At 36.2% G+C, this 21856-nt stretch overlaps 1 protein-coding gene across 10 annotated transcripts in view; it reads left to right on the forward strand.

The window, feature by feature from the left end:
* Positions 1–21856, forward strand: part of EPS15 (epidermal growth factor receptor pathway substrate 15) — a 140222-nt gene that overhangs the window by 19937 nt on the left and 98429 nt on the right. For 7 of the 10 annotated variants that reach the window (XM_059884733.1, XM_024989546.2, XM_059884732.1 and 4 more), the window contains 5 exon segments: positions 11380–11421; positions 14741–14830; positions 15872–15919; positions 18973–19068; positions 20694–20759. In XM_059884733.1, the coding sequence (XP_059740716.1) occupies positions 11380–11421; positions 14741–14830; positions 15872–15919; positions 18973–19068; positions 20694–20759 (342 nt within the window). 10 annotated transcript variants of the gene reach the window in all.

The following is a 21856-nucleotide window of genomic DNA, read 5'->3' on the forward strand; positions in this document are numbered from 1 at the left end:
CAAAATGAAAGGGTCCATAGATAAGAAGTCTTATAAAGGTCAAAGGAAGATCACTTGAAAGAGAAGCTTATGGTTGGAGAACAAGATGCTTGAAATAGTGGTTTGGGATATAGAGCAGTTTGGATAAAGGTAGAAGAGCCAGGAGTGAGGTTACTATAGGAGTAACAGGATGACTGGGCCATAATATATCCACATTGGTGGTACTTTGTAAAACTGTTTTGAAGAGACCATTGGTGTTAAGGGCATCAAGGAAGTAAAAATCCAGGTTGTTGGATGGGTTATCCAAGTCTATGGTGAAGTCATCCAGTTGATGGAGGTTTAGGGTGGAGAAGAATACAATGAGTCCTGTGCCATAGCCTCAGGTGAGTGAGGTAGAGGAAACCAGGAGGTTAAAATATAACAGTTATAAGGAAAGGGAGATAGTAATTTTGCTGAAAAGTAAACATCTCAAGAGAGCAGAGTTTTATTTGGTCTTTGTTTTAAAAACAAAGACAATGTGGACAGGCTTCACAGGGAAGCAGAGGGTTTTAATCCCATTTCTGGAACCTGAGATAGGAAGTTAAAACTGAACAGCAGCCATTTGAGAGGGCTTCAAGGGAGTAAGAGATGGTTTCCATTAGAGCAGGGGGTTGGAGGTAGCATTCTGAGAAAAGGCTGGCTTTTCTCTTCAGGAGAGGACCAGCTGTTATTTTATGTAGGGAGGTAGAACATTCTCAGAAGTTGAGGAAAAAGGGACTTGCTTACTTTTTTCTTTCTGTACTAGATTAGTAAAGCCCTTGAGAGCAAGGACTGTGTAATTCATCATGATGCCTGTCTCAATCTTTGGCAAGTGTTAGGTTATGAATAAATGTGAAATAATTTATATTCCCAGCAGTATTTGAGAATGTACTGCAAGAAGGAATTTCACTAATAATCATTTATTCAGCTCATAAACTTCGTATTTTTTGAGGGCTTTCATATGTAGGTATTGTGGATTTGATGGTGAATAAGATGTGATTTTCTACTCTCATGGAACAAATATTATAGTGAGGGCAAAAATAATGAGAAAACAGACAAAATAAAAACAATATGTAACAGGTCTCTGAAGGAAACAAAGCTGAAGTAGAAAATTTTAAAAAGGGCCTATTTTATGATGATCTGTAAAGGACTCTGAGTGGGTAACATTTAAGCTGAGTCCTAAAGAAATTGAAGACACCACCTATGTTTTCAGGAACAAAGAATGACATGTGGAAAGACTGAGTTGAGACAGAGCTTGCTCTTTTAGAAGAACTGAAATATCAGTAAAGTTAGTGGCCCTAAGTGTATCTGGAGAGGTGAGCAGAAGCTGAATCATGCAGGGACTCAAAGTCCTGTCAGGGAGTTTAGATTTAATTTTTCCTCAAATGAGAAGCCATTGAGGGATTTAAATAGAAGAATGTTATATTCTTATTTATATTTACATACACTCTGCAATCTGTGTGAAGAGAAATGGATAATAAAAGCAGAGAGGATGGATTAAATGTTCTAGTAGTCAAGATGAGATATGAACTGCGGTAAGGGGAGAGGTGGATAAGTTCAACGTATGTTTTGGAATTAGAGTTGTTAGTATTTGCATATGATAGATTGTAAAATTGAGAATGAGGGACATGCTGACAGATTATTTGGCTTGTGCATCAGTGGTTGGTGGTAAGAGAGGAATAGACTCTTGGAGAAAAAAAATATACAAGTTCTGTTAGATGCTGGGAGACATCCAAGTGGAGATATAAAGTAGGTGGTATATAAGTTTAGAGTTCAGAGACGAGGTCAGAACTAGAGATATGATATTCACCAACTTAAGTATAGTATTTGAACCAGGGGGATTGATGTGATCATCTGGTTGCCCAAACGTGTAGAAAAAGGACATGAGAGATGAGGCTGTGAATGTCCTTTGTAGAAGGTAAAGTGCTATACAAGTGCAGAAAGTGATTGTTTTGTTTTACTTGTTCCTTATTTGAATTTTTATAAATCCACGTATCATTCATGCTTAAAGATAATGCCTCTCACAGTGATTTCTGTTTATTTGGGGCTGGCTAGAATAGTATATTTAGGACTCACTGTCTTCTGATGACAGACCCAAAACTGGTCTTTGTATTCATTCTTTGTCACTCTGCCACCCAGATTTTTTGGTCAGGTTGAATTGGATTTTACAAAAGCTACTCCATTACTGGTTTGAGTTGCTGGTATGGTCTCTTTATAATCCTTCAGTAGTATATAGTATAATCTTTCAGTAGTATATAGCTGTACTCTCTTTTGAAATTCTTTTGTCTACTTAAAGTCCCTGTAATCGTTTATTTCTGATAATCTCCAAAGCAGATGTATTCTTAGATTCAGATTTTGGAAACTTTTTAAGAATACTCTTCTTAGAGTGTTCCTAGGTCTTTGCTAGCTGACTCATCAATTTATAATGATTTGTTATGGAACAAACATGAGATGTTTGCAGAAGAGAGCATTGCAAATTTTATTAGAATATAAGCAGTTTCAAGGGCAGAAGTCCTATATAATTGTTGTAACCCCAGTACCTAAACCTATTGTTCTGTCTCTAAAAGGTCTCCAATCCATGTTTATTAAATTATTAAATGAGTTACGAATAACAGAGTTGAGGGTTTATACTGTATATTCTCTAAGGGAACTGCTCAGATGGCTGCTTGTGTTTTCTTGGGCCCCTCCCGACCAGCTCTAAAGTGAGGACTGCTCAGATGACTTGCTTCCCTCCACCCTCTATACCCAGCTCCTTTTAAATTTTCTTTTTTACTGACTTGCTTTTGACTCTTCAGACAGCTTCTGATCGCTATTTCCTTTGTCAGTTTGGATTGCTGTTGATCACTATCGCTGTTTATTTTTTTATTCTTGTCCTCTTCCTTTTACTGTTTGTTTCCAGCCTGTTTTCCTTTATATTGTGAAATGCATAAGTCTTTTTAAAAAGACATCATGAGCCTTCAGAAAGTTTTAGTCTCCTTCCCTGCGAGTCAGTCACATGTGAACATAGGTGTGTAAAAGCACACGCTCTTCTGGTTGTGTTAATTTGGTACTTTGGTTGTAGGAGTAGCTGTTCCATTATTTGAGGGGTGGTGGTGGTGGTTGTGGTGGAGTAGTTGAAAGGATATAGGGGTTAGTTCTCCTTCTGGTTCCTCAGATCTCTTGAAAATGGAGTATTAATTAGATGGCTGAATTAAAAATAACTGAAATTTTTTGTGTTAATATGTCAAATACACTTGCATGGCAAGTTACCCAGAAAATCATGTTCTTTATCACACTTTTAGAAAATGTTCGCGAGTACTAAATTGTTAATCATTACTTTTTTTATAGAGAATAAAAATAAAAAGATTTTGAGTGGTACTTTGCCTGCAGATGTCCATATAGTCAAAGCTATGGTTTTTCCAGCAGTCAGGTATGGATGTCAGAGTTGAACCGCTAAGCACCGAAGAATTGATGCTTTTGAACCGTGGTGTTGGAGAAGACTCTTGAGAGTCCCTTGGACTGCAAGGAGATCCAACCAGTCCATCCTAAAGGAAATCAATCCTGAATATTCATTAGAAGGACTGATGCTGAAGCTGATGCAAAGCTCCAATCCTTTGGCCACCTGATGTGAAGACCTGACTCATTGGAAAAGACCCTGATGCTGGGAAGGATTGAAGGCAAGGAGGAGAAGGAGAGGACAGAGGATGAGATGGTTGGATGGCATCACCAGTTCAATGGACATCAGTTTGAACAAGCTCTGGGAGATGGTAAAGGACAGGGAGGCCTGGCGTGCTGCAGTCCATGGGGTTGCAAAGACTCGAATACGACTGAGCGACTGAACAGCAACAACAAATTGGAAGGTTACAGGTTCCCCAGTAGTCAGCTATGGTACTATTCCATGATTCTTTTTCATTTCAGGATCCAGGCTGAAGGAGCACCCCCTCTTTTGCACCCCCTCTTTATGACTTACTATTCTCTTGGCAGACAGAAAAGAGCAAGAGCTGGGGGAAACACACAATAGCCCTTAAAACTTCCACCTGGAACTGGAACTTCCTCATATTTCATTGGCCAGAGTAAGTCACATGGCCAAGCCAATAGTAGGGTACTCACAGAGAGGCACTGTAAGTCATATGGCAACAGGCAGGGCTGTTAATATTCTTGTTCAGTTCAGTTGCTCAGTCATGTCCGACTCTTTGCGACCCCATGAACTGCAGCACGCCAGGCCTCCCTGTCCATCACCAACTCCCGGAATCCACCCAAACCCATGTCCATTGAGTCGGTGATGCCATCCAGCTATCTCATCCTCCATCGTCCCCTACCCTCCTGCCCCCAATCCCTCCCAGCATCAGGGTCTTTTCCAATGAGTCAACTCTTCGCATGAGGTGGCCAAAGTACTGGAGTTTCACTTCAGCATCAGTCCTTCCAATGAACACCCAGGACTGACCTCCTTTAGTATGGACTGGTTGGATCTCCTTGCAGTCCAAGGGACTCTCAAGAGTCTTCTCCAACACCATGGTTCAAAAGCATCAATTCTTCGGTGCTCAGCTTTCTTCACAGTCCAACTCTCACATCCATACATGACCACTGGAAAAACCATAGCCTTGACTAGACGGAACTTTGTTGGCAAAGTAATGTCTCTGCTTTTTAATATGCTGTCTAGGTTGGTCATAACTTTCCTTCCAAGGAGTAAGCATCTTTTAATTTCATGGCTGCAATCACCATCTGCAGTGAATATTCTTATAAGAGGAGAATAAATGACAATTATAATACAACCTACCAGACCTTAGGATGATATAACAGTTTGTAACAACTTTTTTCTTAGTAAAATTTATTTGTTTTTTTCCTTAATAAAAATGGCAGCCACCTCCCCTTTTTTTGGTTTTCGTTGCATTAGTTAGGATATTGGTTCAAGCCAAAATCTCAGTGGCTTAAACAGGAGAGAGTTTACCTCTCGCAAGTAACTGTCCAAGTAAGATAAGTAATAGAGGGCTGATGTGGCAGCTTCATGATAGTGTCAGAGACATAGACCCTTTTTCTCTATTGCTCTTTTATTTTCAACCATGTTTTCCATCTCACAGTCTGGTGGATCCTCCACGTTTCACAGCCATATCTACCTTCTGGACAGCTGGAAGAAACAACTGGGAGGTAGAAGACATTCTCCTTCCCTGTAGGTGCACAACTTGAGAGCTGGGCACGTTTTTTCCTTTCACATTTCATTGAGAGAAACCGAGATTGCAAAAGATGAGAAATGTACGTTTTGGTAGGTGTCCGCATGTTCGAGTAAGGTTTAGGGGTGTTATTATTAAAGAAAGAAAACGGTAAAGGATATTAGGGAACAGTTAGCCATCTCTTTTTAATTCAATTAGTTTAATTGGAAACCTATGAAGAGTAGATATTATTAGCACTTTACAGATAAGTAGGCAGGCTTTTCAAAGAGGAAATAAATTGTTCATGATCTACCTAAGAAGTAGTGGAATGGGCTTTGAATTCAAGCCTATGTGAGAGTTGTTTTTTGTTTTTTTTAATAACATTTTGTTGGCTTCCTAATGTCTTATTTTCAAGCACTTAAGATTTTTTTCAGAGTAGTAATAAATAATGTTGACTGTTTAGAAGGGATTCTTCATGTATTTATGAATATTTTACTTTGTGAAAAATGATACGTGTTTATGACCTAGCCAATGAATAAATAATTGCTTCAAATTATAATAATATTAGAAATTTTAAGTAAGGTTTTGACTTTTGATAACTTTAGTTTAAAAGTTTTCTTTTAGAAATTAGTTACTAAGTATTCATATATAATTTTGCATACTGATGGCACATTTTTGGATTTTACATTTTTTCCTAAGCTAAAAATATCTTAATTGTTTTGTTCTATAAAATTAGGGAAGTGCTTATTATAAAAAATATTTTCAGAGAACACAGAGTAGTATAAAGAGGAATGTAAAAATCATTTGTAATTCCATTATCCAGAGATCATCACTGTTACCAGTTTAGCTATGCCTTTCAAAATTTTCTGTATGCATTCATTATGTGTGTTGTATCTATGTGATTTTTTTAAAATCTAAAATCATATTTCAGTAAAAAAGAAAAAAAAGACTATTTTGCCAAGATGCACCACACTCTTTGATCATCTTACTTGATGAGTGAATTGGCAATATGGATGACTTTTTTCCATTCTCATTTAGCTGTATTGTATTAGTGTAGTTGATCAGCACAGGATGTACTTAATCACTTACTGAGCTAACACCTTCTCAAATGTATTTATGTAGTAAGCAATGAAGCTGTTTTCTTTAGCAGAATATTTATACATTTCTTTGGGAGTAGTACTCTTGCCTGGAAAATCCCATGGACGGAGGAACCTGGTGGGCTGCAGTCCATGGGGTCGCGAAGAGTTGGATACGACTGAGCGACTTCACTTTCACTTTTCACTTTCCTGCATTGGAGGAGGAAATGGAAACCCACTCTAGTGTTCTTGCCTGGAGAATCCCAGGGACGGGGGAGCCTGGTGGGCTGCCGTCTATGGGGTCGCACAGAGTCGGACATGACTAAAGTGACTTAGCAGGGTGAATATATAATTTTTTTTTCATACTGGGACATGTTTGAGAATGAAAGGGACATTACAAGTATTTAAAGTTACAAAAAATTTTTTTTTGCCATCAAAAAAAATTTTATTTTTATTATACTGAAGTGTAATATAGATCAGTAAAATAGTTCTGTTTTCAAAAATAAAAGTTTATAAAATACTTGTTTTATAGTACAACAAAATAAAGTCTTTACTCAGATACACAGATGACACCACCCTTATGGCAGAAAGCGAAGAAGAACTAAAGAGCCTTTTGATGAAAGTGAAAGAGGAGAGTGAAAAAGTTGGCTTAGAACTTAACATTCAAAAAACTAAGATCATGGCATTCAGTCCCATCACTTCATGGCAAATAGTTGGGGAAACAATGGAAACAGTGACAGACTTTATTTTTGGGGGCTCCAAAATCACTGCAGGTGGTGACTGCAGCCATGAAATTAAAAGATGCTTGCTCCTTGGAAGAAAAGCTGTGACCAACCTAGACAGCATATTAAAAAGCAGAGACGTTACCTTGCAGACAAAGGTCAAAGCTATGGTTTTTTCAGTAGTCATGTATGGCTATGAGAGTTGGACCATAAAGAAAGCTGAGTTCTGAAGAATTGATGCTTTTGAACTGTGGTGTTGGAGAAGACTCTTGAGAGTCCCTTGGATTGCAAGGAGATCCAACCAGTCCACCCTAAAGGAAATCAGTTCTGAATATTCCTTGGAAGGACTGATGCTGAAGCTGAAACTCCAATACCTTTGCCACCTGATGTGAAGAACTGACTCAAGACCCTGATGCTGGGCAAGATTGAAGGTGGAAGGAGAAGGAGAGGACAGAGGATGAGATGGTTGGATGGTATCACCAACTTGATGGCCATGAATTTGAGCAAACTCTTGGAGTTGGTGATGGACAGGGAAGCCTGGCGTGCTGCAGTCCGTGGGGTCACAAAGAGTTGGACATGACTCAGTGTCTGAACTGAACTGACATTGATTATGAGAATATTTAGAAACAAAAACAGGATAGTTATTCTGGGTAATAGTCATATATTTTGCCAGCTTCTTAGACGTATCTGTCTCTAATATGTTGTTAGAAACAGATACGTAATCATTATTCTACATGTTTCTTTAAATTTAGATGCTGTAAAATCGTACTCTCCTATTTCATTTCATTCCAGTACAGAATATAAATTTATATAGTTAAAAATAGGAAGACTTTTGATGGAACTTCTAGAATTCATTACTTTAATTAAATCTCGTGTTCTGTTTGAACTCATTCAATTTGTTCGGTACTTAACATTGCTTTTGAGGGATGTTTCAGTGCCTTGGCAAATTTTCTTTCTAATAATTGGTATTTTCTAAAAGCTTCAATAGCTGAAGTTTTTTTGTTTTTTTTTTTATCTTTTTTCATTGAACTTTAGTCTTTGATTAAGATTTCCCACTGATTTTGAACAATATGCAACCAATCATTAGAGGACTTGCCTTCAAAAATATTCAGTAGTGAGACACTTAGGTTGGGTTTATAAAGTCAGTCTTTGAAAGATTCCAGCCTTTAAAATCTGATGACAGGTTGCAAGTAGGGAACACATATTTCCATGTTTAAGTATATTTTTGTTTTGTTTTCAATACCATTTTTATCCTTAAAATTTTAACTGTGGATATATGTAAACATTTGTAAGTTTTGGCATTTGCAGCTAACTCATTAATACTGATGCCACTAGAGTGCCATGATAAATAGAAGTAGCCTCCAAAGTTTTATCCAAATTATCTATCCATTTTCTAGAGAAATTTTAGTATGTAATTTTGTATTAAATGTATAATTTCTTCTCTTTAGCTCATTGTTCTTAAAAGGATTTATCGGGTGATAATAAAGATTGTCAAGCAACAAAATAAACAGTTCTAGAATTATACCATACAACAAATGACAAAACCACCTCGAGGTTTTAGACTGTCTCCTAACACATACTTCATTTGCACCTCATCTGTAGTTTCTTACTTACTTCGCTGGCTAGTGGCCTGGTGCATGTTGCAGGCCATTGCACATCTCACTGTACTGACTGTGTCAGCAGGAGCACCAGCATCAAATATTTCTTCTGCTGTCTCAAAAGGATGTAAAGAGTTAGCTGTCCATGGTTGCTTGTGTCTGAGGATACTTTTCACTGTCTTCTGTATGGTGTCCCTGGAAAGGTGTTATGTTTTATCTCTAAAGAGTCAGGGGAAAGGTGGAATTATCACTGGTCCTTTTTATGATTTCATCACTTGTTCAAGTGGTTAGAACACTTAGACACTGTTAGCTTGGCCAGAAAATAGATGAATACAGTAGAAGTGTTCTAAATTCATCTTGGTTTATTTTAATATAGTGATTAATGAAAAATACTTCATTCAAGGAAGTGAAAACTCTTAGACAGGTGGTAAACCACATGGGATGTTGAGACAAGAGATTGTACTGTCCTGAGCAAACTAGGGCATTTGAGAAACAGCTTGGTAATGTGAAAGAGTATGGAACTTAGAGTAGGACAGATCTGCATTTAAGTCCAGGCTCTGCCATTTAAAAGCTTGGACAAGTAACCTCTCTGAAACTTGGTGTGTTAGGGTTCTCAGAGAAACAGAACTAGTAGGACAGACACTCACACTGACCAGTTAATTTTAAAGAATTGATTCATGTCTTTGTGGAGGTTGGCAAGTCCTAAATCTGCAGGGCCTCTTGGAGACTGAGGGGAGAGTTGATGTTGCAGTTGAGTCTGAAGGTGATCTCAAGGCAGAATTACTTCTTCCTTTGGGGAGATCAGTCTTCTCTCTCAGGACTTTCAACTGCTTGGATGAGACCTCCCCACATTTCAGAGGATAATCTGCTTTATGGCTTTAAATGTTAATCACATCTAAAAAAAAATACCTTTACAGTAACATGTAGACTGGTATTTGACCAAACAATGGGGTACTCTTGCCTCACCAAATTGACAAGTAAAACTAACTTTCACACGTTTCTTTATTTACTTACTGGGAAGATAATATATGACTCACAAGGATTAAGTGTGGTAGTATTTATAAAGCACTTAGTATAATGTGTTCTCAGAATGGGCACTGAGTACATGTTGGTCTTAATCTAGTTTTGTGCCTAGTTTTTAAGACTATAGGCCCAACTTTGATGCTTGAAGATCTTTTCCCCTGTTTATCTTTGTATTTCCTCTAAGCTTCTCTCCTGTCTCTTCATCTGCTTAATAAATCCTGTCAAATCTGTCTTAAAAACTTTTTCTTCAAATCAAGCCCTTCTTTTTCACCATTGCCAGTGTTTAGGTCCTCTACAGGGCCATTACAATTTTGTCCTAAGTAACCTTCTGCATGCCATCCTACTTTCCCTCTTCACATACAAATAATCACTTAGTTAATTAGTGTTAACTAGTATTAGGCGCTTGAGCGTGTCCTCTTTTCCATCGTTATTTTCTTTACTTTTACCATGGGAGGTGAAGCCCTTCATCACTTGTCTTCTGTAACAGCGGTCCCTAACCTTTTTGGCAGCAGGGACCAGTTTCATGGAAGACAATTTTTCCATGGACTGGGGAGTTGGGTGGAGGGGGACAGTTTCGGGATGATTCAAGTACATTGTATTTATTGTGAACTTTATTATTATTACATTGTGTTATATAATAAAGTAATAATACAACTCACCATAACGCTGAATTAGAAGTACCCTTGAGCTTGTTTTCCTGCTACTAGAGTGATTATAAATACAGATGAAATTTTGCCCCCTTGCCTCCCCCTCACCACCTACTGTGCAGCCTAGGTTGTAATAGGCCAAGGACCAGAATGTGGTTGGGGACCCCTTATAATCTTATCTCTAATCCTTATCACCATTTAGAACTCCTTACTATTCTCGACAAATGTAACAGATTTCTGTTGATTGCATTTATCCCTTTGTGTAGAATCACCGTCTCCCCTGTTCCCCTATACCTCAGATTTCTGCACTGGTGTCACCCTCATGAAACCTTCCTGTATTTCCTTCCCAATTCCAGAACACTCTTAAACACATTCATGTACAAGTGAACCTGAGCCTTCAAACATTGATACTCCTCAGCTGCCTTTCAGATGAGATAATATATCTGTCCATCAGCTGACCAAGGAACCGTTTAGACTGTATTATGAATTGAATGGACTTCCCAGGTGGTGCAGTGGTAAAGAATCTGCCTGCCAGTACAAGAGACGTAGGTTCCATCCCTGGGTTGGGAAGATCCCCTGGAGGAGGAAATGGCAATCCACTCCAGTATTCTTGCCTGGAAAATTCCATGGACGGAGGAGCATGGCGGGTACAGTCCATGGAGTTGAAAAGACTTGGACATGACTGAGTGAGCCACACATACATGTGAATTGAACACCACTCCCTGCCTACAAGCACTTCAGATCTAATATTAATATTTTTTTGTTCATTAGTTTGTATATTCACTTGATTATTTTATTGAAGTGCTTTTTTGTGTTCATCAGTACTTTGGGGATTTGGGTAGAGGATGAACTCTTAAGGTTTTGGGCTTCTCAGTTGCTCTATAACCAAATCATTTCACCATAATTTGTTAAATGTTGAGTTTCTGAGTAAAATTTTACAAGAGGAAAAGAGTTCTGATATCAAAAACAGTTTTAAAATTCCTGTTTTGTTTCTTGTCTATCTAATTCTTGGTAATCTACATGGCTGCCTTTATTTACTCTCCCTTCTGCCCAAAATAAACAAAATTGAATTTTTTGAAATCATAGATATATTAATTGTATTTATCTTTATTTCATGTATCTGTTGAATGAATGTAATTATATTAATAAAAGTCATTGAATAGCATTTAATTTCTAATTATTTATTTCAGTTATCAAGTGGAAATCCTCTTTATGAAAAATACTATAGACAGGTAAGATGATTGTTTCTTAGAGAATATACTTTCAACTCCTGATTGTATTCAGCCTGCTGAATAAATTTGACATTTCTTGTTTTCATTTTCTTGTGCTTTAATCTCCTGCTTTGATTAATGTGTTTAACAAGTTTTCAGAAAATTAAGGAAAGATAATTAAGCCCAAACACTTGTCTTAAATATCTATCTTAAAAATCCATGTAGCATTAGATATATTCATCCAGATACAAACATCCGAATTAATTTATAAGTTATTTAGACATGACTTTTATGTTATTTTAAAGACGTTTTAAAGTTTAATTTTCATCAAGTTGAAGCCATAGCACTCATATAAATATAAAATGAACATGTATCAAAGATTTTTCTTCAACTCATTAATTATTGAGAGAACCACTGAGATGTAAAAATGGGAATATGAGTTACAGAGATTTATATTGTCCATCAGAGAAAATTAATTTCATTGGTATGGATAGGAATCATTTGCATTGCTATCAGTTTTATATAATTTAACCTCTACCCCTACAGAGTATAAAATAAATAGCTTAGTTCATAGAAGTCAAAGGTGCAAACCATAGATCAGATAATCTTCTGAAAGCATAGACAGTATTATTTGCCCATTTCCAAATATCAAATCATTTTTCTTTATAATTTCTTCACCTTCTGATCATGATTACTGAAAAGGCTGGTCTGATTATATTTGATCCTATTGTCTACATAATTGCAGTAAGTTTTAATGAACCACTATAGGTCTTCTTGTGTGACTTGCAAGCCTAAAGTTGTATACTTACTATTTAACAACTTATAAGGTCAGGTAATAAGTTTCTGCTTAAAGCCTTTGTTATATTCTTCTATTTTGAGACTAAGATCCAAACTTTAGAAATTCACTTCTTATTTCACATGCAGTGCATGTAAATTTGAGTGAATTTACCTCATCTTGGGATTTCCCATATCTGCTAAGGTTCCTGGCCTTCTGAGTAACCTTGCTTTAGTGCTTGAGACACTTGGGATCTTACAAACCATGTAGCAGGCTGGTCTTCTTGTGGGGGCCTGGTAGACTTTGGCTCTACGTAAAGTCAGTCCCTGATCCTTAATAGCGTCTTGTTCTATCTGAATGAAAGAGAGTCATTTCAAGTATGGCCTTCCTTTTGTACCATTGGTTTACTCAACTGTATCCTGATAAAAAGGAGAACAAATTATTATTTAGCTTATAACTGTATGGCCATAAAAGATAAGGACATTCATTAAAGGTTTTTGATTTCTGAAGGGTCATTGCGAATCAGATACCATTGAAAAGTATTTCATTCAGATTACCAAAGCAGCACCTGCTAAATTGAGGGATAATTTACTAAGAAAGGGCTTTTCCACGTAACCATTAGAAAATAGAATAGTAAAAATAATACCAGCAGTATTGCACATAAAAAATCATAATTGAGTTTTCCATAACACTTCATTCAGCTCTGTGTAATTAATTTGTGTTCTCTTGCATCTTGGGTTAGGAGTTTGCTTTCATGAGATATATCTACTTCCAGTATGCAGAGTCCTGGAATTTTGACTTGGTCTATCAGTATAGTCTGAAAGTTGTCTAAGTGATTTCAGCCTAGAAGTCTTTACCCAAAAGTCTATGTTTTAAAGTGTTAATAGTTCAGAGTATGTGGTATTGTTCTTTCCATGAGGCTCTGAGACTCTTCCTTTGTTGAAGAGGTGCCCTGTAGCTTATGGCAGAGCCTTTAGGCAGACATAAACTGGCTGTAGATGACAAAGACTGAATGGCTATGTTTAATTATTATAGTAGCCAAAAGAATGGAAGATAGTAAAAATGTTTACTGGAAATGCAGAAGTATTTTCTTCAGAGTTTGATCAGTGTTTCCCCTCAGTGCCTCTGTTTTTGGGCTATCTGGGGAGAGAGATGTTTCTTTTCTTCTCCAACCCTTGTCAGAGAGTAGGCAAAGAAAAGGAGTTGTGGAGAATTCTAGAGGCTGATTTCCTAACCTTTTTTGTTCTTCTTTGTTACCCAAAATGTGGATTGGGCAATTCTTTCCTGTTTGCTGAGTGCCTGATTTATCCCATGTTCTAGCACTTGAAAGAAAGGATTTCTCTTTTGCTTCTTTGCCGGGTTTGGTCTGTCTGGAATGCTTTGTATATGTTTTAGTAAACTTAATCTTTTAACTAAAGTGGAAAAACAGCCAGCTCACAAATATCCTAGTATCATGTTACTCTTCCCATGACTTTTTAAATAGAACTTTACTTTAGGAAATCTCTACAGAAGTGAGAGTCGTTATTTATTTATTTATTTTTTTAACTGTTTTTCTGTTCTTGGTGACCTCATTCTGTCTTAAAGGAAAGTCCCCATCAGTTAAAATGATGTGTTTCCCTTAATGTACTTTAGGAACTTAGCAGTTTTTTAAATGTTACTTAAAGTTTATAATAGAATCACTGCTAGTTTTAGTACTGATATTGCTTTGATTTTTTAAGAAAGTGTTGCAGTTTCTTAAGAGTAAGTATAAAAGCAGAAGTTAATTATTTAAAGATATTAAAAAAAAAACAACCACCAGATAACTGTGCAGCTATTCACATTTATCAGAAGACCTCTCCAGAAATTATTGCTCTTTTTCTGTATTGCCATTCAAGTTTATTGGAATTTAAATGGCACCTATAGAAGACTTGGAATTAGAAGATATATGTTAATATTATGACTCCACTAATTTGTTCTACATCCTCTGAGCTTCAGGGTTTTTTTGTTCCCTGACCAGGCATTGAACCCAGGCCCCAGAAATGAAAGTGCCAAGTCCTAGCCACTGGTTCGCCAGGGAATTCCCCAAGCTACAGTTTTATCATTTGTGTAATGGACATGATAAAAAACACATTGTAGATGGACAGTGCTCTCTAGATGGTACTCTTCTCATATGGGTCTCCAATATTACATTATACCTGATGCGAATATTACACCTGATGCGAAGAACTGACTCGTTTGAAAAGACCCTGATGCTGGGAAAGACTGAAAGTGGAAGGAGAAGGGAACGACAGAGGATGAAATGGTTGGATGGCATCACTGACTCAATGGACATGAGTTTGAGTAAACTGTGGGGGTTGGTGATGGACAGGGAGGCCTGGCGTGCTGCAGTCCATGGGGTCTCAAAGAGTCAGACACAACTGAGTGACTGAACTGAACTGAACTGAATATTACATGGCCTTTGTTAGTGAGAGGATTCCTGCTCTCTTTTTGAAAAACTCACTTCTCAAATCATAGGGAGGAATGCAGGTAAATAATCATAATTTTGTCTTTATGTTTTTTGTCAGCTTATGGTTTATATTTTTTCAGGTTGATACGGGCAATACTGGAAGGGTATTGGCTTCTGATGCTGCTGTATTCCTAAAAAAATCAGGACTTCCAGACCTGGTACTTGGAAAGGTAGTATTTGTTCATTGTATCCATAACTAGATATAATGAATATTTATTAGTGTAGGTAAATTGGATAAAATTCAAAAGACATCTCGAGAAACTTAGAACTGAGTCATGAAAGCAGTTACAGTAATCCAATGGAGGGAATTTCTGGTGTAGTGATTTATCTTTTTGGAAAATATGGTGTTTTTCAGATTTTTAGAAAACAAATTACTTTTTAGTAGAATGAAATGAGGAAGTAATAGTACATTTGAGTGTTGTGGGGAGCAACAGTGCAGACTGGGAACCTTGCCACCCACTCAGAATTGGCTGTTTCCCTGCTTCCTCTATTAGAACTGTCTCTTAAATGTGTTGAATTTGTGGTAAATAGACTAGGAGATGAGAGGCTTAGGAAAGAGCAGAAAGAGGTGGAAAGTCCCTCTCTTGGCTTGATGTCCTTATAAATCCTTATGTATGATATTGATATGTATTCAACCCTGAAAAATAATTGTTAATAATTTAATTATTCACAAATAAACATTAACTATTTCAGCTTACCCATAAGAAAGAATATCATCTTAATAAGGATCTAAAATCAAGGTAGCATATTCTAGTAGAAAGAGCATTGGACTTAGAATCTGGGTTAATAAAAAAGTCATTGGACTGAAAGTTAGAACCTGGGCTTCATTTCTTTCCCTGATGTCTTGGATGTTCATGAGTAAGTCACTTAACCTCATTGGACCTTAATATCTTTGTGTAGGGTTACACTAAGTGATGGAGAAGGAAATGGCAACCCACTCCAGTGTTCTTACCTGGAGAATCCCAGGGACAGGGGGGCCTGGTGGGCTTTCATCTATGGGGTCACACAGGGTCGGACACGACTGTAGTGACTTAGCAGCAGTAGCAGCAACACTAAGTGATCGTCAAAGTTTCTTTCTGCTTTTAATTCTACAACTCTTAAATCTGACTACCAAAGAGCATGAGGTTGTCAATTACATGAATTTTATTTATCTGTAAGATGATTTTTGTTTTAAATATAGATTGATACTTTTCTTTTCTTCTAAATTTCAGATCTGGGATTTAGCTGACACAGATGGGAAAGGTATCCTGAACAAACAAGTAAGAATCAGAGACTGACATGAACAATTTTTGAGTGATTCAGAATAAAAAATAGCCAGCCGTTTTTTTGTATTTTTAAACTAAAAATTCATTTTTGCAAAATTAGGGTTTTGCAAGGACAAGTGTTATAATAAGGAAAATACTTCCAATCACTAGACATTAAAGTACCTAATTCCCAAAGATTAGAGTTTGGTGACGTTCGTTCTCCTGGAGTGTCAGTTTGGGCTGTTACAACAAAATACCACAAACAGCAAAAATTTATTGCTCACAGTTCTGGAGGCTGGAAGTCTAAGATAAATTGCCAGCATGATTCTAGTGAGAACTTTCTTCTAGATTGCAGACTTTTTCTTTATCCTTACATGGCAGAATGTGCTAGTTATTTCTTTAAACCCTCTTTTGTAAGGCACTAGGCCCATTTATAAGGGCCCTATCCTAATGGTCTAAGTACTTCCCAGAGGCTCTGCCATTGTTTTGGGGAGTTTAGCTTTCAATATATGGATTTTGGGGGATACATTCAAATAATAACATGGGATTTATTTTTCTTAGTTATTCAGGGAGACTTTACTCTTTGTATCTTACTAAGTTTCTTATGTGTTCAGGGTTATAAATAAAAGTGGCTTTTATTATTTATGTGTTAAGATGGGATTGCCTTGTACGTTTGAAGGGAAGCTCTTGGCTAATCAAATCTAAGTATGGTATATTCTGGTCTAGGTTTTATTGCTAACATATAAACCAAAAAATGGTTTACAGGCCAGAAGTCAGTCTTGGGCCAGAACTGTGTGAAAGTGGTTGTGGGTATTAGACACCATTAGAGTACTTTAAAGTTTCACTTGTTGGAGATAGATTTCAGAGTTCTACAGGATTAAATTCAAAGCTTGATACTTGCTGATACATTGGCTGAGCACTACTACTCAAAGTTAATTCCCCCTATAGGGATAACTGAAGCTGACTGAGAAAAAGGATGGAAAAGTTAGATGAGGGGTCAGAATACCCAGTCTCTTATTTAAGATTCCAAGGCTAGATTGTAGTCCTCATTTGACCCCCTGGCCAGAAGAGCCGATTTGGTGCCTTGGAGACATTGGAAAACTAAATTCATGTGAGCATCCAGGGTGCTCTAGACTTAGTCAGCAGATTATTTGTTGAGTACCTATTTTGAGCCAGGCTTTGGAGATACAGAAGTAAATGTGATGGAATGTGATCCCTGTCTTCAGGAACTTAACAGTAAAATAAATTCTTCATTGCTACTCCTAGTCTTTGGATGTTTAGTTTGAGTTGCCTTTGTTATATCCAGGTGGCGGGATTTATGGATCTGCAGTTAAACTTTGATGTTTGCATTGAAGGAATAGATTTTTGAATTAACATATGAAATTAAGGACATAAACCAATACTTACTGAGTTTCTATGAGCCAAAAATAATAGTGCTTTCTTCCTATAGTGTGGTTTTAAATTTTGTTCCTTACAGTACATTGTAAGGAATTAGCCCCCCTTTTAAAGAGGTGTTTGTTTTTTTTTTTTTAAACTTGCCTAAGGCCTTATAGGGCTTCCCTGGTGGCTCAGCTGGTAAAGAAGCCGCCTGCAATGCGGGAGACCTGGGTTCGATCCCTGGGTCGGGAAGATCCCGTGGAGAAGGGAATGACTACCCACTCCAGTATTCTGGCCTGGAGAATTCCATGGACTGTATAGTCCATGGAGTCACAAAGTCGGACACGACTGAGCGACTTTCATTTCATTTCAAGGCCTCGTAACAAGTAGTAGAACTAGAATTCAGTGCAGTATCATTTCACTTCAGAGCCCATCCATATTATCTGGGATGTGGACTTGATTATCTAAGAGAATTGAATCTCATGCAGAATGACAAGAGTAAAAGGGTTATTTAGAGTTCAGCATTTCAAGGATGGGAAGAGACAAGGCTCCAACAGAAGATACTTGGAAGGTCAGAGAGGAACTTGGACAGCTTTATGAAGCTGTGCTGGTAGAGGAGAGCTTCAGGAAGGATCATACTGTCCAGGCTGCCAAAAGAACAAGTAGGTTGAGGTTTTTTTCTTTTTTTTTTTGAGAGTCTATTGTATTTTGTAGCTATGAATTTGTGACAGTTGTTTCTCTGGCTAATGGTGGGAGTTGAAGTCAAATGGCATAGAAGCTTGTGTGGTGAATGAAAAGAGAAGGGGAGATCTTGAAATAGCACTTTTTCAAGATATTTATTAGTGAAGATAAAGTACTGTATGAACAGGCAACCTGCAGGTTTCTATGAGTAGGTTATGAATTGAGTAAGGAAGTTGTAGGTGAGAACAGGAGATTTGAGAATCAGCAGCTGTATCTAGAGTATTGATAAATTGTAAGTAATCATGACTGGAGTAAAAAGTTTTTGTTATGCCTATTCTGAGACTTGATTTTAACTGAGAACAGCTGAAAACAAGTTGCTTCAGTGTCTTCCCACTTACTAATTAAATTTTGAACTAAGGCTTCAAATGCCAAAAATCCAAGGACTTTTGGGAGAGATTTGTAAGTGTTTTGAAGTCAAGCAGTTATATAATTGTTTCAGATGTTGCATAGTTATTCTTTGTAGCTTTTCTGGAATAACAGTGACTGAATCATTTGAATGATTGTTCTAGTGTCAAAATTTATAATCTTAAATCCAGATATGACTTTTGATAACCTTTTATTTATTTTCTTCTAGGTGTTATTTTCTTCTAGACTTTTTTCTAAGATTCTTTTTCTTAAGTGATAAAAATCATTTCTTACCATCATTAAATATTCTTTGAAACATGATTATTAATCTTGGTATATTTCCCATATCATGTATATCAGTTTATTTTCTCATTTATATTAATATTTTTTGCTATTTATTATATCAGGAATATCTTTGTACATAGAGCTCTTCTTGTATTTAGAGCAAGTGTTTTTTAAAGCAAGTGTGCTATTATATTCACTGAGACATAAAAATTTTGGAGTAGTTGTGAATTGTTTTATATTTTCAGATGTGTAGATAGATGGATGGATGGATGAATGGGTAGATGGATAATGCTCTTAACAGTCATACTTTTCTTTCTCAGGAATTCTTTGTTGCTTTGCGTCTTGTGGCATGTGCCCAGAATGGATTGGAGGTTTCACTAAGTAGTTTGAACCTGGCTGTTCCTCCACCAAGATTTGTAAGAAATGCTTTTAAATTTAAATTGTATTTTAAAAACTGATACCAAGTGATTAGAAAGTAGTATTTCCTTGCTTCTGTTTACTTTTATTTATTTAACTTCCTATTGATATGCTTTTAGCTTGTTTCCAGTCTTTTATTATTTAAAAATTGCTGCAATAAATAGAAACCTTGAATCTGTCACTTTGCATGTGCAGAAATATATGCATAAATTCTCAGATGTGGAATTGGTGTTTCAAAGTTTGTGCATTGTAATTTTCACTTATAATAACTTGTCTTCCATAGTGGTTGTTTTAGTTCATAGTCCCACCAGCAGTTGGTTGAGTGTACTTTTTCCAGCTTACTGTTGTCAAACTTTTGTTTCTTGTAAATTTGGTAGGTGACCAGTGGAATGTAAGTGTAGTCTTAATTTATCCTTTTGGTTTTATGAAGTGAAGTTGAGTAATTTTTCTCATGCTTATGAGCCATTTACATTGTCTTTATGTGAAATGTCTGTTAATAACTTCTGCCTATTTTTCTTTGGTTCTTGGTCTTATTGAATTCAAGAGGCTTTTCGTATATTAGGAAAACAGTTGTTTGTCTAGATGAATTGCAAATATTTTTTCCCATTTTGCTATTTGTCTTTTGACTTTGTGGTAATTTGTTTTCCCATAAAGAAGATATTGTATTTAATGTAAATGAATTATTTGAATTTAAGGTTTTTATGATTTCTTTGTTCACATTGACATTAATCCTGATGTAAGGTGTGTATGGATTCAAATTTATATTTCTTCAAGATGACTACCATGTTTATTGAATAATCAGTCTTTTCCATACTGATTTAAATGCCACCTCAATCATGACATTCTCATATGTATTTATTTTTTTCTGGGTTTTTCTGTTTATATCCATTGATCTGTTTATCTGTATGTTGATCTCACATTGTTTCAGTGATCATATTTGATAATTTATATCTGATAGGGCTAGTCCTCCCCACCTTACTGCTTTTTTCACAAGTTTCATAGCTCTTCTTGTTTTTAAAATTCAGTATTTTAAAAGTATTTGGTCTAAGTATTATGAATTTAACTTCAGTTTTGAGAATTTCTATACTTCTGAGTTTAATTGTGGAGTCAGGGGGTTAATTTAGGGATTTGTTGCCTAACTATATACTATTAGTAAACATTTTCAAATATAGCCATCTCTACAAGCAAATAAACATAATAACTTGGACATGCTATTGGTAGGTTCCTGTCCTTGTGACTTAGAAATCTTAAGTTGTGCTTGTCCCTGTGTGCTTTCCTTAAATATTGTGGGGAAAAGTCATCAGTTAACAGGGCCATAAATATTTTTGTTACATTCAGATAACCATATCTTCATTTTATTTTGATTTCAGGTGTAATAGGATTTATTCTATAAGACTTAACATGTTTTAGTTAGTGCTCCACAGTCATTTATGCAGCTAACACAGCTAATACAGTTTTTGTTTCATTTGTACTTCAGTGAAAGCCTGAGTTAATGTTAAATAGTGTCCTTTGTGTATTGAGATCCAGCATTTTGTCTGAGTGTTTAAATCCAAACACGATTTCCTCGTCATTTTTTATTGAAATGAGGATTTCAGCCCTTCGTGTGCTATATTTTCCTTTTTAGCATGATACCAGTAGTCCTTTGCTAATCAGTGGAACCTCTGCAGCTGAGCTCCCATGGGCTGTAAAAGTAAGTAAACTTTTTGACTATTCTTTTACCACACTTTGCTTCTTACATACATAATCCTCTCCCCCTTCTTTCAAAATGTATTGCAGGGTGCTTTAGACTTTCATTTTGTACTGTGGAGGAAATGCTGGTACCAGAAATTCCTTGAGTCATGTTATTCTCTGTCAGTCATTTTTTGACTGTATTGGCTTAATCTCCTTTCTTTTGTAGTGTAAACTAAAAATGGTGATGTCATAATCTGGTATTAACTAAGATATTTGATGAATACGTAGTTTACCCCACTGGTATTATTTCTTATTTGAAAAGTTCTGCCTAACTAAATATTCTTTTTATGACTTTAAAACAATTCTTTAAGAAATCTTTTTCTGAAATGGGTATTTTGCCTTATAGTTATTTAGAAACACTGAAATGGTTATAGCTATCTTACCAGGTTTTAAAAATTGTAATTTTAAAATAGAATATAGCAGATAAAATAATCTGTAATAAATGTATAGCTTTGTCAGAAAACCATTTTGGTTTGTATGCCTTGTGTGCTAGTCTGTAAGGATCTGGTCTTGACTTGGCAAATCATAAATGATAGTTTTTATGTTATACAGATAATTTACAGCGATTTTAGGTATTAGTTTTTATGTTATATAGATAATTTACAGGGATTTTAGGAAATACCTTATTATTGATAGGAAAAAGATATCTTGCTTTGGAAAAAATGAGGGAAATGATGTTTATTTCTTTGGCAAGGATTTCTTGTTTAAAAAAAATTGAGTTTGAAATGTAATTAATGCCAAGTTTAGAAAGTCATAGAATGTCACTAACAGCTGTTGGTTCTTGCAGAAGTTATTGCTTTGCTTTGGGTCTGTTTGAGAGGGTTAGACTAGATGCTCTTCTCAAAGTCCTTCGATCCCTGAAATCTTCTGATTTTAAAATCCCTGATTTTAACTTAACAATAGAAAAGGTAAAGATGACGGTTCAGTTACAAAAGGAATGGAGAGAATTCTAACCTTTTGAGTGAAATAACTTTTAAATTACTATTTACTACATTATATTTGGATGAAAGTAAAATATGTTTTTTAAATGATCATTTTAAAAATGTTGCCTAGTCT

The sequence above is a fragment of the Bos taurus genome, chromosome 3 (assembly GCF_002263795.3).
Source record: "Bos taurus isolate L1 Dominette 01449 registration number 42190680 breed Hereford chromosome 3, ARS-UCD2.0, whole genome shotgun sequence".
Lineage (NCBI taxonomy): Eukaryota > Metazoa > Chordata > Mammalia > Artiodactyla > Bovidae > Bos > Bos taurus.